This window comes from Haliotis rufescens, unplaced genomic scaffold (genome assembly GCF_023055435.1).
Source record: "Haliotis rufescens isolate VD_foot unplaced genomic scaffold, xgHalRufe1.0.p SCAF_9, whole genome shotgun sequence".
Taxonomy (NCBI): domain Eukaryota; kingdom Metazoa; phylum Mollusca; class Gastropoda; order Lepetellida; family Haliotidae; genus Haliotis; species Haliotis rufescens.
In genome coordinates, this window is record NW_025964383.1 from 6,819,481 (window position 1) to 6,836,838 (window position 17,358).

General features: G+C 46.3%; 1 protein-coding gene across 1 annotated transcript; it reads left to right on the plus strand.

Moving 5' to 3' along the window:
* The first annotated feature begins 2,311 nt into the window (after window positions 1–2,311).
* LOC124119510 lies at window positions 2,312–15,526 on the plus strand. Its single transcript, XM_046482045.2, has 4 exons — window positions 2,312–3,100; window positions 6,733–6,775; window positions 14,015–14,092; window positions 14,358–15,526. Exons 1-4 carry the CDS (start codon window positions 2,540–2,542, stop codon window positions 14,702–14,704), a joined length of 1,029 nt encoding a protein of 342 aa, XP_046338001.1. The 5' UTR covers window positions 2,312–2,539; the 3' UTR covers window positions 14,705–15,526.
* Window positions 15,527–17,358: the final 1,832 nt, after the last annotated feature.

The window sequence follows — 17,358 nt, forward strand, 5'->3', positions numbered from 1 at the left end:
ACATCTAACAATCATCCCATGTGACAACATCTAGCAATCATCCCATGTGACAACATCTAGCGATCGCCCGACATGACAACATCTAGCGATCGCCCGATATGACAACATCTAGCAAGCACCCGATATGACAACATCTAGCAAGCACCCGATATGACAACATCTAGAAAGCACCCGATATGACATCATCTAGCAAGCACCCGATATGTCAACATCTAGAAAGCACCCGATATGACAACATCTAGCAAGCACCCGATATGACAACATCTAGCAAGCACCCGATATGACAACATCTAACAATCATCCCATGTGACAACATCTAGCAATCATCCCATGTGACAACATCTAGCGATCGCCCGACATGACAACATCTAGCGATCGCCCGATTAGCAACATCTAGCAAGCACCCGATATGACAACATCTAGCAAGCACCCGATATGACAACATCTAGAAAGCACCCGATATGACATCATCTAGCAAGCACCCGATATGTCAACATCTAGAAAGCACCCGATATGAAAACATCTAGCAAGCACCCGATATGACAACATCTAGCAAGCACCCGATATGATAACATCTAGCAAGCACCCGATATGACAACATCTAGCGATCGCCCCATATGACAACATCTAGCAAGCACCCGATATGACAATATCTAGCAAGCACCCGATATGACAACATTTAGAAAGCACCCGATATGACAACATCTAGCAAGCACCCGATATGACAACATCTAGCAAGCGCAAGCACCCGATATGACAACATCTAGCAAGCACCCGATATGACAACATCTAGCAAGCACCCGATATGACAACATCTAACAATCATCCCATGTGACAACATCTAGCGATCGCCCGACATGACAACATCTAGCGATCGCCCGATATGACAACATCTAGCAAGCACCCGATATGACAACATCTAGCAAGCACCCGATATGACAACATCTAGAAAGCACCCGATATGACATCATCTAGCAAGCACCCGATATGTCAACATCTAGAAAGCACCCGATATGACAACATCTAGCGATCGCCCGATATGACAACATCTAGCAAGCACCCGGTATGACAATATCTAGCAAGCACCCGATATGACAACATTTAGAAAGCACCCGATATGACAACATCTAACAAGCACCCGATATGACAACATCTAGCAAGCGCAAGCACCCGATATGACAACATCTAGCAATCATCCCATGTGACAACATCTAGCAAGCACCCGATATGACAACATCTAGCAAGCACCCGATATGACAACATCTAGCAATCATCCCATGTGACAACATCTAGCGATCGCCTGATATGACAACATCTAGCAAGCACCCGATATGACAACATCTAGCAAGCACCCGATATGACAACATCTAGCGAGCACCCGATATGACAACATCTAGCGATCGCCCGATATGACAACATCTAGCAAGCACCCGATATAACAACATCTAGCAAGCGCAAGCACCCGATATGACAACATCTAGCAAGCACCCGATATGACAACATCTAGCAAGCACCCGATATGACAACATCTAGCAATCATCCCATGTGACAACATCTAGCGATCGCCTGATATGACAACATCTAGCAAGCACCCGATATGACAACATCTAGCAAGCACCCGATATGACAACATCTAGCAATCATCCCATGTGACAACATCTAGCAAGCACCCGATATGACAACATCTAGCAAGCACCCGATATGACAACATCTAGCAATCATCCCATGTGACAACATCTAGCGATCGCCTGATATGACAACATCAAGCAAGCACCCGATATGACAACATCTAGCAATCATCCCATGTGACAACATCTAGCAAGCACCCGATATGACAACATCTAGCAAGCACCCGATATGACAACATCTAGCGATCGCCCGATATGACAACATCTAGCAAGCACCCGATATAACAACATCTAGCAAGCACCCCATGTGACAACATCTAGCGATCACACGTTATGACAATATCTAGCGACCCCCCGATATGAAATCTTTTTTTTTTCTAATCGACGTCGGGTGTCTGGGGCATTACCAGCTATAAATCGGGATCTTTTATTTTAAAAATAACTGCTGTGTAAAAAACCGGCAGTTTCCCTATTGTTGCCTAATTTACATGGGGCGACAGTAACATCGCCATGGTTACATAATCACGTTGTTTTCAGGTAAGTATTTATTGTTGTGGTTTTTTCCATTTTTTATGAATTCTAAACGTGTCACACAACACAGAATTCCCTCTTGTTGTCCCACTTTTCATCTAGTGTGCGTGACAAGTCAAGAGAAAAGTAGGTCATCCGAACTAGATCGTCACAAGACGGAAACTGAAAGTAACCCGCGTTAATACTGACACGGCGTCAGCAGCCTGGAATGTGTCCTGGCGTAGCGACATGGAACACACCTCGGAGAGTTAGGGCTGTATCAAGTGTATATTATCTGATGAGTAGGTGTACTTACAGCCACATTGGTTACGGTGAAGCACACAGTACGAAGAAATAGTTCCTAGAATATTAGTGTGGTGTACACGTGTTTGTATCCCGCTATGTCGGATATACCCGAGGGGGAGAACAACCTCCCCGATGTGGACTCCGACTCCGACTCTCACAGTAACACATATGAGTCATTACTGCCGACCGTCTCCAGTCGTTCAGGCCTGCTGCAACCGTCAGACATCACCAGCACAGCACAAGCCTACCTGCTTACCCGCGGATTCCCCATTACAATGATGGACAGGCAACACAGTCGTACACGACATCACCCTCACAGACACAGCAGGAGGAGTTCTCATTCCTCCAACAACATCGTTGAACTCAAACAATTTTACAAAAACGTCAAGACGTGTTTCTTTGGTTTGTTTATGTGCAATGTACTCGTTGTTATTATTCTGTTCTTGACACATCCAAAGTTTGGTGTAGTCCTCTCGGGCAGCGATGACGACTTTGAGACCGATGGACAACCTAACACGTTCCATCTCTGCGTGAAAAATTGTGGAACTTTGTTAGCTAAAATAGGTCCGGAGCTTAGTTACGACATCAAGTCTCATGAAAGCCCTGGGTCCTGCTGCTTCAGACGCATCGATCAACTGTTGGATCTGGTAGACAAAGTGAGTACAGCCAGGACTACACACTCTACAATACTCACGTTGAGGCATGAGTAGACTTGATATTACATTGACATCGTGACAGAGGGTGGACATGGTAATACACTAACATCGTGACAGGGGGTGGACATGGTAATACACTGACATCGTGACAAGGGGTGGACATGGTAATACACTGACATCGTGACAAGGGGTGGACATGGTAATACACTGACATCGTGACAAGGGGTGGACATGGTAATACACTGACATCGTGAGAGGGTGTGGACTGGGTAACACACTGACATCGTGACAGTGGGTGGACATGGTAATACACTGCCATCGTGACAGAGGGTGGACATGGTAATACACTGACATCGTGCCAGGGGGTGGACATGGTCATGCACTGACATCGTGACAGATGGTGGACTGGGTAATACACTGACATCGTGACAGAGGGTGGACACGGTAACACACTGACATCGTGACAGGGGGTGGACATGGTAATACACTGACATCGTGACAAGGGGTGGACATGGTAATACACTGACATCGTGACAGTGGGTGGACATGGTAATACACTGCCATCGTGACAGAGGGTGGACATGGTAATACACTGACATCGTGCCAGGGGGTGGACATGGTCATGCACTGACATCGTGACAGATGGTGGACTGGGTAATACACTGACATCGTGACAGAGGGTGGACACGGTAACACACTGACATCGTGACAGGGGGGGGACATGGTAATACACTGACATCGTGACAAGGGGTGGACATGGTAATACACTGACATCGTGAGAGGGTGTGGACTGGGTAACACACTGACATCGTGACAGTGGGTGGACATGGTAATACACTGCCATCGTGACAGAGGGTGGACACGGTAATAAGTTGAGTAGGTAATACACTGACAGCGTGACAGTTAGTGGAGTAGGTAATACACTGACAGCGTGACAGTGAATGGAGTAGGTAATACACTGACAGCGTGACAGTGAGTGGAGTAGGTAATACACTGACAGCGTGACAGTGAGTGGAGTAGGTAATACACTGACAGCGTGACAGTGGGTGAAGTAGGTAATAGTGAGTGAGTATTGTTTTACGCCGCTTTTAGCAATATTCCAGCAATATCACGGCGGGGGACACCAGAAATGGGCTTCACACAATGTACCCATGTCGGGAATCGAACCCGGGTCTTCGGCGTGACGAGCGAACGCTTTAACCACTAGGCTACCCGACCGCCCGAAGTAGGTAATACACTGACAGCGTGACAGTGAGTGGAGTACGTAATACACTGACAGCGTGACAGTGGGTGAAGTAGGTAATACACTGACAGCGTGACAGAGGGTGGACTGAGTAATACACTGACATCGTGACAGAGGGTGGACACGGTAATAAGTTGAGTAGGTAATACACTGACAGCGTGACAGTTAGTGGAGTAGGTAATACACTGACAGCGTGACAGTGAATGGAGTAGGTAATACACTGACAGCGTGACAGTGAGTGGAGTAGGTAATACACTGACAGCGTGACAGTGAGTGGAGTAGGTAATACACTGACAGCGTGACAGTGAATGGAGTAAGTAATACACTGACAGCGTGACAGTGAGTGGAGTAGGTAATACACTGACAGCGTGACAGTGAATGGAGTAGGTAATACACTGACAGCGTGACAGTGAGTGGAGTAGGTAATACACTGACAGCGTGACAACACCCTAAACAACTCTCTATCTAAAAAACTTGACTCAATACAATATCAGGCTCTCAAACTAATTACACGCACCCAACATGGCACCTCCTACACCTCACTTCAGGCCTTAACAGGAGAAATGCCACTAAGTCTACGCAGGGAACAGCTAAGCTTAAATTTCTGGGCCGCGTCCCAATCAAACCCTCTCATCCAAAACTTAATAAACCAAAACATCAGCCCCAAAAACCAAGCTCTAGCTCGTAAACACCCCTTACTTACCCCAATATCCCAAAGAATAACAAACTACCTAAATGAACACCAAATTAAAAATCTTAAACAAAACTGCAAACAATCAAATATCTTCACCCCTAAACTTAAAATACCCAAAATAGACACAACACTAGCTAGCCAAATAAATAAACAAACCGACCCAAACATAGCTAAAATTACCACACTAGCATACATACACGAAAATTGGCCAAATTGGTGTCACATTTACACGGACGGATCATCAGATACGACCTCCAAACACACAGGTTTCGGAGTCCATACCACACAACCAACTAAAACCACACAATCCTTCCGACTCCCAAACAACCAATCAATATTCACGGCAGAACTAATGGGCATGGCCTCAGCCCTCCATAATCAAGAATCCAAAAACCACAAAAAAAATCCTAATACTTACCGACTCCCTAAGTGGACTGCAAGCCCTCCAAAACAAAAATACCAAAAACCGACCTAAATTAATAAATCAAATACTTAAAAGCTCCAACGACCTAACTAAGGCAGGCAAACAAATAACCTTCTTGTGGATACCCGCCCACGTAGGAATATACGGTAATGAAAACGCCGATAAAGCAGCTAAACTATCCCTCAAAATCCCAGAAATAAGCTTAAACTTACCCATCTCAAAATCAATAATTAAAAGTGTAAACAAGCAAAAAATCACCAAAAAATGGCATAACCTATATCTAAACTCAAATAGCCAAATCAAAAAAGTGCTCAGCAAACCACTAACCAAACCAAAAATTCTCCATCCATCCAAAAAAATCGACAGAGTAATCACTAAACTCCAAACAGGACACACCAACCTAAATAACCACCTAAAAAAATTTAAAAAACACACTACAGGTAACTGCCCACACTGCAAACAACCAGAAACCCCAGAACACGCACTCATCCACTGCACACACTACCTAACACATCGAACCGCATTACAAACCACCCTCAATCTAAACAAGGCTCTAACTCTAGAAGCAATACTAAACCCACAAAATAAACTAGAAAACTTCAAGGCCTTAGGCGTATTCTTAATCAAAACGGAACTAATAAAACGCATCTAAAAACACAATAACTCACCAAATCAAAATCACATAAACAAACAAACATCCACCATACCCAGCTCCCTTAGTTCTCCTCCCCAATCCCATCGGCATCTATTCCAAATCTCAAAATTCCCAAATTCTATATAAGCAACCCCTAAAACCCCCCTCTTGGGTTGCACAGACCACCTTCGCCCCTTTCGGAAACACATTAAATGGCCTGGCCGGGCCCGTGTGCGAAATACGCATCAGTCGGAAAGCGCACGTTAAATCTCCAAAGTAAGTAAGTAAGTAAGTAAGACAGTGGAGTAGGAGTAGGTAATACATGAACATCGACGTTTGACACACAGTACGTGTCCTCATTACATCCATTGTGAAACAATGGCCCATTAGTATAGTTTGTGACAGTGTCCTTTCTAGATACCTCTTCACATTGAAGTTTTGGTGTTGCAGTCAATCCTTGATAAACACCTCAAGCGTACTTGGGGTAATGGAGTAATAAATAATATATACTTTGTAATATAATTGTATTATAATAACCATAGTATTATCTAGCCATGTGAAACCAAGGCAAAGTTTACGACTATGTCAGTTTATATTTTTATATTTTTTACTGAAGTGCATTCAATCTCTTGTTTAGTACACCAAGGAATTTATCAAGCAAGAAGAAGATAAACAACAGGGTAGGTGGAATGATACGGTGACCCATACGGGACATGGAGTCTGTTTTTCCATATTTTGATATTTCACTTACTTTCATCGTAACCTTTTGCAAATTAACACGATTTGTCTTACAAATATGTGATAAATCATGTGTAAAGAAGAAATTGAATCGCTGAAAAGTGAAACGAAAATGTCAAAAACCAAAATGAAAATGTCAAAAACAAAAGCGAAAATGTTAAAACTAAAAACTTTAATGAAAATACAGAAAACTATTTCCACCGCGGTGATAATATTTGCACCGCGGTGGAAATAGTTTTCTATGGTTTCATTTTAGTTTTTGACATTTTCGCTGTTGTTTTTGACATTTTCGTTTTTGTTTTTGACATTTCCATTTTAGGTTTTAACATTTTCGCTTCACATTTCAGCGACTTAATAGCTACTTGAAAGTACATTTTCCATGTTTTCGGTTGTTTTTATATATGATTTATCACATATTTGTATGACGAATTGTGTTAATTTGCAAAAGGTTACGATAATGGGTGAACAGATAATGCGTGGACGCATGTAAGTACTGGAGTCAGTGCAGGTGATGGTTGTGTTGTAAGAACTGAGGGTGTGCAGGTGATGGTTGTGTGTTTGTGTTGAGTAGGTATACAGACGATGGTTGTGTGTTTGTGTTGAGTAGGTATACAGACGATGTTTGTGTTGTAAGCAGAGAGCGTATACAGACGATGTTTGTGTTGTGAGTAGAGAGTGTATACAGACGATGTTTGTGTTGTGAGTAGAGTGCGTGCACAGATGATGTTTGTGTTGTGAGTAGAGAGCGTGCACAGACGATGTTTGTGTTGTGGGTAGAGAGTGTATACTGACGATGTTTGTGTTGTGAGTAGAGAGCGTGCACAGACGATGTTTGTGTTGTGAGTAGAGAGTGTATACAGACGATGTTTGTGTTGTGAGTAGAGAGCGTGCACAGACGATGTTTGTGTTGTGAGTAGAGAGCGTGCACAGACGATGTTTGTGTTGTGAGTAGAGAGTGTATACAGACGATGTTTGTGTTGTGAGTAGAGAGTGTATACAGACGATGTTTGTGTTGTGAGTAGAGAGCGCGCACAGACGATGTTGGTGTTTTGAGTAGAGAGTGTATACAGACGATGTTTGTGTTGTGAGTAGAGAGTGTATACAGACGATGTTTGTGTTGTGAGTAGAGAGCGTGCACAGACGATGTTTGTGTTGTGAGTAGAGAGTGTATACAGACGATGTTTGTGTTGTGAGAAGAGAGCGTAGGGTGTCCAGGGAGCACACTGTAGGTTGTCCAGGGAGCACACTGTAGGGTGTTCAGGGAGCACACTGTAGGGTGTTCAGGGAGCACACTGTAGGGTGTCCAGGGAGCACACTGTAGGGTGTCCAGGGAGCACACTGTAGGGTGTCCAGGGAGCACACTGTAGGGTGTCCAGGAGCACACTGTAGGTTGTCCAGGGAGCACACTGTAGGGTGTTCAGGGTGCACACTGTAGGGTGTTCAGGGAGCTTACTGTAGGGTGTCCAGGGAGCACAGTGTAGGGTGTTCAGGGAGCAAACTGTAGGGTGTCCAGGAAGCACAGTGTAGGATGGTCAGGGAGCACACTGTAGGGTGTTCAGGGAGCACACTGTAGGGTGTTCAGGGAGCACACTGTAGGGTGTCCAGGAGCACACTGTAGGGTGTCCAGGGAGCACACTGTAGGGTGTCCAGGAGCACACTGTAGGTTGTTCAGGGTGCACACTGTAGGGTGTTCAGGGTGCACACTGTAGGCTGTTCAGGGAGCACACTGTAGGGTGTCCAGGGAGCAAACTGTAGGGTGTCCAGGAAGCACACTTGAGGGTGTCCAGGGAGCACACTGTAGGATGTCCAGGGAGCACACTGTAGGGTGTCCAGGGAGCACACTGTAGGGTGTCCAGGGAGCACACTGTAGGGTGTCCAGGGAGCACACTGTAGGGTGTTCAGGGAGGACACTGTAGGGTGACCAGGAAGCACACTGTAGGATGTCCAGAGAGCACACTGTAGGGTGTCCAGGGAGCACACTGTAGGGTGTCCAGGGAGCACACTGTAGGGTGTCCAGGGAGCACACTGTAGGGTGTCCAGGGAGCACACTGTAGGGTGTTCAGGGAGCACACTGTAGGATGTCCAGGGAGCACACTGTATGATGTCCAGGGAGCACACTGTAGGATGTCCAGGGAGCACACTGTAGGGTGTCCAGGGAGCACACTGTAGGATGTCCAGGGAGCACACTGTAGGGTGTCCAGGGAGCACACTGTAGGGTGTTCAGGGAGCACACTGTAGGATGTCCAGGCAGCACACTGTAGGATGTCCAGGGAGCACACTGTAGGATGTTCAGGGAGCACACTGTAGGATGTCCAGGGAGCACAGTGAAGGATGTCCAGGGAGCACACTGTAGGGTGTTCAGGGAGCACACTGTAGGGTGTTCAGGGAGCACACTGTAGGATGTCCAGGGAGCTTACTGTAGGGTGTCCAGGGAGCACAGTGTAGGGTGTTCAGGGAGCAAACTGTAGGGTGTCCAGGAAGCACAGGGTAGGATGTTCAGGGAGCACACTGTAGGGTGTTCAGGGAGCTTACTGTAGGGTGTTCAGGGAGCACACTGTAGGGTGTTCAGGGAGCAAACTGTAGGGTGTCCAGGAAGCACAGTGTAGGATGTTCAGGGAGCATACTGTAGGGTGTTCAGGGAGCACACTGTAGGGTGTTCAGGGAGCACACTGTAGGGTGTCCAGGAGCACACTGTAGGGTGTCCAGGGAGCACACTGTAGGGTGTCCAGGAGCACACTGTAGGTTGTTCAGGGTGCACACTGTAGGGTGTTCAGGGTGCACACTGTAGGGTGTTCAGGGAGCTTACTGTAGGGTGTCCAGGGAGCAAACTGTAGGGTGTCCAGGAAGCACAGTGTAGGGTGTCCAGGAAGCACAGTGTAGGGTGTCCAGGGAGCACACTGTAGGGTGTTCAGGGAGCACACTGTAGGGTGTTCAGGGAGCACACTGTAGGGTGTCCAGGGAGCACAGTGTAGGGTGTTCAGGGAGCAAACTGTAGGGTGTCCAGGAAGCACAGTGTAGGATGTTCAGGGAGCACACTGTAGGGTGTTCAGGAAGCACACTGTAGGGTGTCCAGGAGCACACTGTAGGGTGTCCAGGGAGCACAGTGAAGGGTGTTCAGGGAGCAAACTGTAGGGTGTCCAGGAAGCACAGTGTAGGATGTTCAGGGAGCACACTGTAGGGTGTTCAGGGAGCACACTGTAGGGTGTTCAGGGAGCACACTGTAGGGTGTCCAGGAGCACACTGTAGGGTGTCCAGGGAGCACACTGTAGGGTGTCCAGGGAGCACACTGTAGGATGTTCAGGGAGCAAACTGTAGGGTGTCCAGGGAGCACACTGTAGGATGTTCAGGGAGCATACTGTAGGGTGTCCAGGGAGCACACTGTAGGGTGTTCAGGGAGCTTATTGTAGGGTGTTCAGGGAGCACACTGTACGGTGTCCAGGAAGCACACTGTAGGATGTCCAGGAAGCACAGTGTAGGGTGTCCAGGAAGCACACTGTAGGGTGTGCAGGGAGCACACTGTAGGGTGTTCAGGGAGCACACTGTAGGGTGTCCACGCAGCACACTGTAGGATGTCCAGGGAGCACACTGTAGGATGTCCAGGGAGCACACTGTAGGGTGTCCAGGGGGCACACTGTAGGGTGTCCAGGGAGCACACTGTAGGGTGTCCAGGGAGCACACTGTAGGGTGTTCAGGGAGCACACTGTAGGGTGTCCAGGAAGCACACTGTAGGATGTTCAGGGAGCACACTGTAGGGTGTCAAGGGAGCACACTGTAGGATGTCCAGGGAGCACACTGTAGGGTGTCAAGGGAGCACACTGTAGGGTGTCCAGGGAGCACACTGTAGGATGTTCAAGGAGCACACTGTAGGGTGTCCAGGAAGCACACTGTAGGATGTTCAGGGAGCACACTGTAGGGTGTCAAGGGAGCACACTGTAGGATGTCCAGGGAGCACACTGTAGGGTGTCAAGGGAGCACACTGTAGGGTGTTCAGGGAGCACACTGTAGGGTGTCTATGGAGCTCACTGTATGGTGTTCAGGGAGCACACTGTAGGGTGTCCAGGGAGCACACTGTAGGGTGTCCAGGGAGCACACTGTAGGGTGTTCAGGGAGCACACTGTAGGATGTCCAGGGAGCACACTGTAGGATGTCCAGGGAGCATACTGTAGGGTGTCCAGGGAGCACACTGTAGGGTGTTCAGGGAGCACACTGTAGGGTGTCCAGGGAGCACACTGTAGGGTGTTCAGGGAGCACACTGTAGGATGTCCAGGGAGCACACTGTAGGATGTTCAGGGAGCACACTGTAGGATGTCCAGGGAGCACAGTGAAGGATGTCCAGGGAGCACACTGTATGGTGTTCAGGAAGCACAGTGTAGGATGTTCAGGGAGCACACTGTAGGGTGTTCAGGAAGCACACTGTAGGGTGTCCAGGAGCACACTGTAGGGTGTCCAGGGAGCACAGTGAAGGGTGTTCAGGGAGCAAACTGTAGGGTGTCCAGGAAGCACAGTGTAGGATGTTCAGGGAGCACACTGTAGGGTGTTCAGGGAGCACACTGTAGGGTGTTCAGGGAGCACACTGTAGGGTGTCCAGGAGCACACTGTAGGGTGTCCAGGGAGCACACTGTAGGGTGTCCAGGGAGCACACTGTAGGATGTTCAGGGAGCAAACTGTAGGGTGTCCAGGGAGCACACTGTAGGATGTTCAGGGAGCATACTGTAGGGTGTCCAGGGAGCACACTGTAGGGTGTTCAGGGAGCTTACTGTAGGGTGTTCAGGGAGCACACTGTACGGTGTCCAGGAAGCACACTGTAGGATGTCCAGGAAGCACAGTGTAGGGTGTCCAGGAAGCACACTGTAGGGTGTGCAGGGAGCACACTGTAGGGTGTTCAGGGAGCACACTGTAGGGTGTTCAGGGAGCACACTGTAGGGTGTCCACGCAGCACACTGTAGGATGTCCAGGGAGTACACTGTAGGATGTCCAGGGAGCACACTGTAGGGTGTCCAGGGGGCACACTGTAGGGTGTCCAGGGAGCACACTGTAGGGTGTCCAGGGAGCACACTGTAGGGTGTTCAGGGAGCACACTGTAGGGTGTCCAGGAAGCACACTGTAGGATGTTCAGGGAGCACACTGTAGGGTGTCAAGGGAGCACACTGTAGGATGTCCAGGGAGCACACTGTAGGGTGTCAAGGGAGCACACTGTAGGGTGTCCAGGGAGCACACTGTAGGATGTTCAGGGAGCACACTGTAGGGTGTCCAGGAAGCACACTGTAGGATGTTCAGGGAGCACACTGTAGGGTGTCAAGGGAGCACACTGTAGGATGTCCAGGGAGCACACTGTAGGGTGTCAAGGGAGCACACTGTAGGGTGTTCAGGGAGCACACTGTAGGGTGTCTATGGAGCTCACTGTATGGTGTTCAGGGAGCACACTGTAGGGTGTCCAGGGAGCACACTGTAGGGTGTCCAGGGAGCACACTGTAGGGTGTTCAGGGAGCACACTGTAGGATGTCCAGGGAGCACACTGTAGGATGTCCAGGGAGCATACTGTAGGGTGTCCAGGGAGCACACTGTAGGGTGTTCAGGGAGCACACTGTAGGGTGTCCAGGGAGCACACTGTAGGGTGTTCAGGGAGCACACTGTAGGATGTCCAGGGAGCACACTGTAGGATGTTCAGGGAGCACACTGTAGGATGTCCAGGGAGCACAGTGAAGGATGTCCAGGGAGCACACTGTATGGTGTCCAGGGAGCACACTGTAGGGTGTTCAGGGAGCACACTGTAGGGTGTTCAGGGAGCACACTGTAGGGCTGTAGGGTGTTCAGGGGAGCACACTGTAGGGTGTTCAGGGAGCACACTGTAGGGTGTTCAGGGAGCACACTGTAGGGCTGTAGGGTGTTCAGGGAGCACACTGTAGGGCTGTAGGGTGTTCAGGGGAGCACACTGTAGGGTGTTCAGGGAGCACACTGTAGGATGTTCAGGCAGCACACTGGAGGGTGTCCAGGGAGCACACTTTAGGGTGTTCAGGGAGCACACTGTAGGATGTCCAGGGAGCACACTGTAGGATGTCCAGGGAGCACACTGTAGGGTGTTCAGGGAGCACACTGTAGGATGTTCAGGGAGCACACTGTAGGGTGTTCAGGGAGCACACTGTAGGATGTCCAGGGAGCATACTGTAGGGTGTCCAGGGAGCACACTGTAGGGTGTTCAGGGATCACTGTAGGGTGTTCAGGGAGCTCACTGTAGGGTGTTCAGGGATCACTGTAGGGTGTTCAGGGAGCTCACTGTAGGGTTTAATAATGTTAGTTTGAATTCCCCCCCCCCCCCCCCACACACACACACACCCCCACACACACACACCCCCACACCCCACCCCTTTTTCTGAGCTGCAGGCGGCCATGTTAGGTGTTGGTCAAATGTTGGTCAAATGTGACTTCTTTGGAATTTTGCTCTTTTTTTAAATGAATGTAGTTTGGATGTATAATTAAGTGTTTGGTTGTATACGAGATACGGCTTGTGCAGACTTGGGGTGTTTCTTTATTTTTTCCTGGAATGCTTGATGTTGGCTTGTGGAGCTACTGGGTTTTGTTTTGCAAAATGGGCGGCAAGCATTAGCTTTTTTTTGTTTGTGGTTAGGTTCGGGAAGTTTGGTGAAATATTTGTATGTTTTAATTCCCCTAATGGCTTTAATTTTTCGAGTATTTTGTTTACCTTTTGTAAGGTTACTACAAAAAGTGCGCCAGTGGTTCTTTTTGGCTGCCCTGATTATTTCTTTAGTTTTATTTCTTAACTGTTTAGCCAGTGGTAGTTTGGCTCGCTCTCCCTTTGGTTGAGAGGCCTTTTTCTCTGTTTACGGGCATTTATGCTTTCAGTGCTCCACCAGGGTACTGGGCTGTGTACTGTGTGTACTTGGGATTTGGGGATGCATTTGTTGGCATGTATTTCATGTATTATGTTGGTAAAAAGGTGTGTTGAATGTGTCGTTGTCTGTGTTTGGGATGTGTCTATGTTGTGACAGAGTTTGGTAACAGCTGCCAGTCTGGGTGTTTAAGTTGTAATTTGTTTGCTGGGCTATTGTGTCTGAAGGATCTGATATGAAGGGGGAATATTGTATAGAGTTAAATGTAATTTTGATTGGGCAATGGTTACATAATTTATCCCTTTCTTTGATATGTCACCCATGCTGTTTCAGTGAAAACGCCCAGGAACATCAACCCTACTTGTCACGTACAGGATCCGGTGATTGCACATACTAGTACATCTGACACTGGTAGGTGTTCTCGTCACAGTGCTAAACATGCTGAATCATTTCAACATATATATGAATACACAATTCTGTTTAGAAAGTGGTGAAATGTAACAAATGTCACGCTAGCAGTGTGAGTTCGAATCGGACGGGACTCATCCCCCTAAAGTACGAGAATCTGTAATTTACTCAGAAAGTGTTATCCCAAATATAACATGTGTTAACCTATAAATGTTATGATGTAAGCGGAAATAAACATACTTACAGAAAAGCATTTCGGATATTTCAGAGTGCTCTTCCGGTACATTGGCGTGGGTGACTCGGGGAATCGGCATCACTGTGCAGGGGGTTCGGCTGGACAGGACCGGGTACCTGGCGGTCACCACGGGAGGCTACTACTACATTTACAGCCACCTCAAGTTCAAAGGGAACACCACATATATACATCAGATCAGGAACAACAACAAGAAGCTGTACAAGGAGACGGGGGAGACGGGCAATCAAGATTCATACTCCATCTTGCAGGGCATAGTTCACCTCACAAATGGATCAAACCTCTCCGTGTATGTGAAATCATGTGCCGACCTGGCCAAGACGACGAATAATCAGATTGGTTTATATAAACTAAATGCCTGACGTGTGTTTTTGTGTATTGACTCGTCCGGGATCTGAGAGTTAATTTCCACATGCATTCGATGCAAGCAGCTTCACTGTGTATCATTGTGTTTTCATTACAAACATCTGAACACGGCATGGACAATGCAAGCCAAAGCTCGTAAAGGTTATTGTGTCGGAAATACTTTTATGTTCAGTTACAACGTATACAACAAATCAGGAAGTACAGAGTATAGTAGAGACAGAATGAGATCACATACTCTGCCTTGCTTTTAACTCTTACCCAATGCAAAACACGCCACAGCTCGTATGAACAACACAAGGCGTGTCTTCAGGCACACATAAGTATGGTGGCCGAGAGGGGACATCGCTTTCTCGCTCTATCGCTTTCTCGCTTTCTCGCTCTATCGCTCTATCGCAGGGGCGGGGGCGGGTTTTAATGTTGGTTTTAATCATAAAAGAGAGCTGAGATTTTTCCAAGTCGCATTTCAAATTATACATATGGGCGGAATGTTGAAATTTTCTCACTATCTACTTAAATATAATTTAACAGTACAGACATGTGCTTTTATAACAATCCACGTATTCCTGCGTAAATAAGAATTTGATTGATTTATGGCCCTATTTAGCTATTGGATCCCCCGCCCCCAGGCCAAGTTATCAAAACAAATAGCAAATCACACCGCTCAATAGCGCTGAGTAGTACGTACTTCCTAAAAAGCAATAGTGTTTTCCTAAAAAACAACGCTTATATCAATGTTTATTCTGTTTGCGGAACGCCGAAGACCCGGGTTCGATTCCCGACATGGGTACAATGTGTGAAACCCATTTCTGGTGTCCCCCGCCGTGATATTGCTGGAATATTGCTAAAAGCGGCGTAAAACCATACTCAGTCAGTCAGTCTGTTTGCGGAGTAGATGTCATCAAAGTGGAAGTCCTCACCCAAGCAATGGTAATACTACCGGATGTCCATTATGTAATTTCTAGTTTTGGGATGACATATTGTTCTCAGTAACCGTAATGTGGAAATAGATAGTTGATAAGTTTTATATTCAAGTTGGTATTTCCGCTATTCAACGTGTTCAGTGAGGCCGTCTTATCAACAGTCATTTCTGAGACATAAATGCAAAGTATAATTACCGTATTCGACGTAATAAGCGCCCCGCTCTAATAAACGCCTACGGCGATATTTGCTAATATATTGGCTAGTGAACAATCCCAGTTAGCACCCCTTCCGATTGATTAATGTACACAAGACTTATTTATTCGCGTATAATACGCACTCTTATATGCACACTTAATTATGGGCAATTAAATTCGGGAAAAATATATCTGTCGTACATAAACATCTCAGGCTGTCAGCCTAAACCAAGGAATTAATCTTTAAACTCAACTTTTTTTTACCAAAATAATATTCTAATTTTGAGAGCGCCCTGGGCGCTTATTACGTCGAATATGGTTATTAAGTCTACGCTTTTTTTTTTCATTTATAATTAACTCGAACATTAATTTCAAGATTTATAGTACATACTATTCAAAAGAAGTTAAAGAACACCCGATTCCTTCATATGACTATGGTAAGTCATTAGAGGAAGCGATAGAGCAAGAAAGCGATAGAGCAAGAAAGCGATAGAGCGATAAAGCGATAGAGCGATAAAGCGATAGAGCGAGAAAGCGATAAAGCGATAGAGCGAGAAAGCGATAGAGCGAGAAAGCGATAGAGCGAGAAAGCGATAAAGCGATAAAGCGATAGAGCGAGAAAGCGATAGAGCGAGAAAGCGATATTTCCCATAATGCCGTACATTAAAACGGTTTTTGCTGATATTTAGTGATCCTGTAATTCTCACCGCTTTTTTGCCTCTTATGATTAGATTTTTTAAACATCTTGTAGTAGATAAATATGTTACAAAATACACACGTAATTTTTTCTCGTTTAGCTTGCATATTTTCTTGTAGTGTAATAAATAAGTAAGATTCACAGAATACAGATAGTCACTGTTCATATTTTCATTTTGTTCAGTTTGTATTGTTTGCATCGTCCAAAGAATTATTTTTTTCGGTAATTAGATTTGGAATTGAAGCCGAACATGTGCTCGTCCGATTTCGGGATCACAATTATGTTCATTAAGTTGCATGTACATTATGCAAACAAAAGTTGTACATGTACACAGTTATGTTTCCCTTACAAAATACAGATAAATTAGATATATGTCTCTACCTTAAGTCACATATACGACTTTCGAGAGCGTCATTAGCCGTAACCACATTACTTGGACAATAGAAATGAAATGCGTTGTAAATATTTTTTAAAAACAACTCGTTTCCTATAATGACTTTCGATCAAACTGACTTCGGGAATTAAATTTAATGCTAAAGTGCTTGTAAAATAAAGTTTAACTTTCCCGCCAGGAGAGACTAGATATCCAATTATAGTATAGGCTCAGGCATGAATATTCATATTTATGTAGCAATTCTCTATCCATTTAAACTGTATGGTTAACAATTGTGCGTTCTGATGTGAGTTATGTAGTTATCTACCAAAAATCGGTTGATTGTTTTAAAATCACCTACGTCTGTACAGTTAAATTATGTTTTAAGTAAATAGTGAGAAAAGTTCAACATTACCTCCCAATTGCAGCAGATATCACATGCGGCCCTGTAGTGGTCAAGAGGGG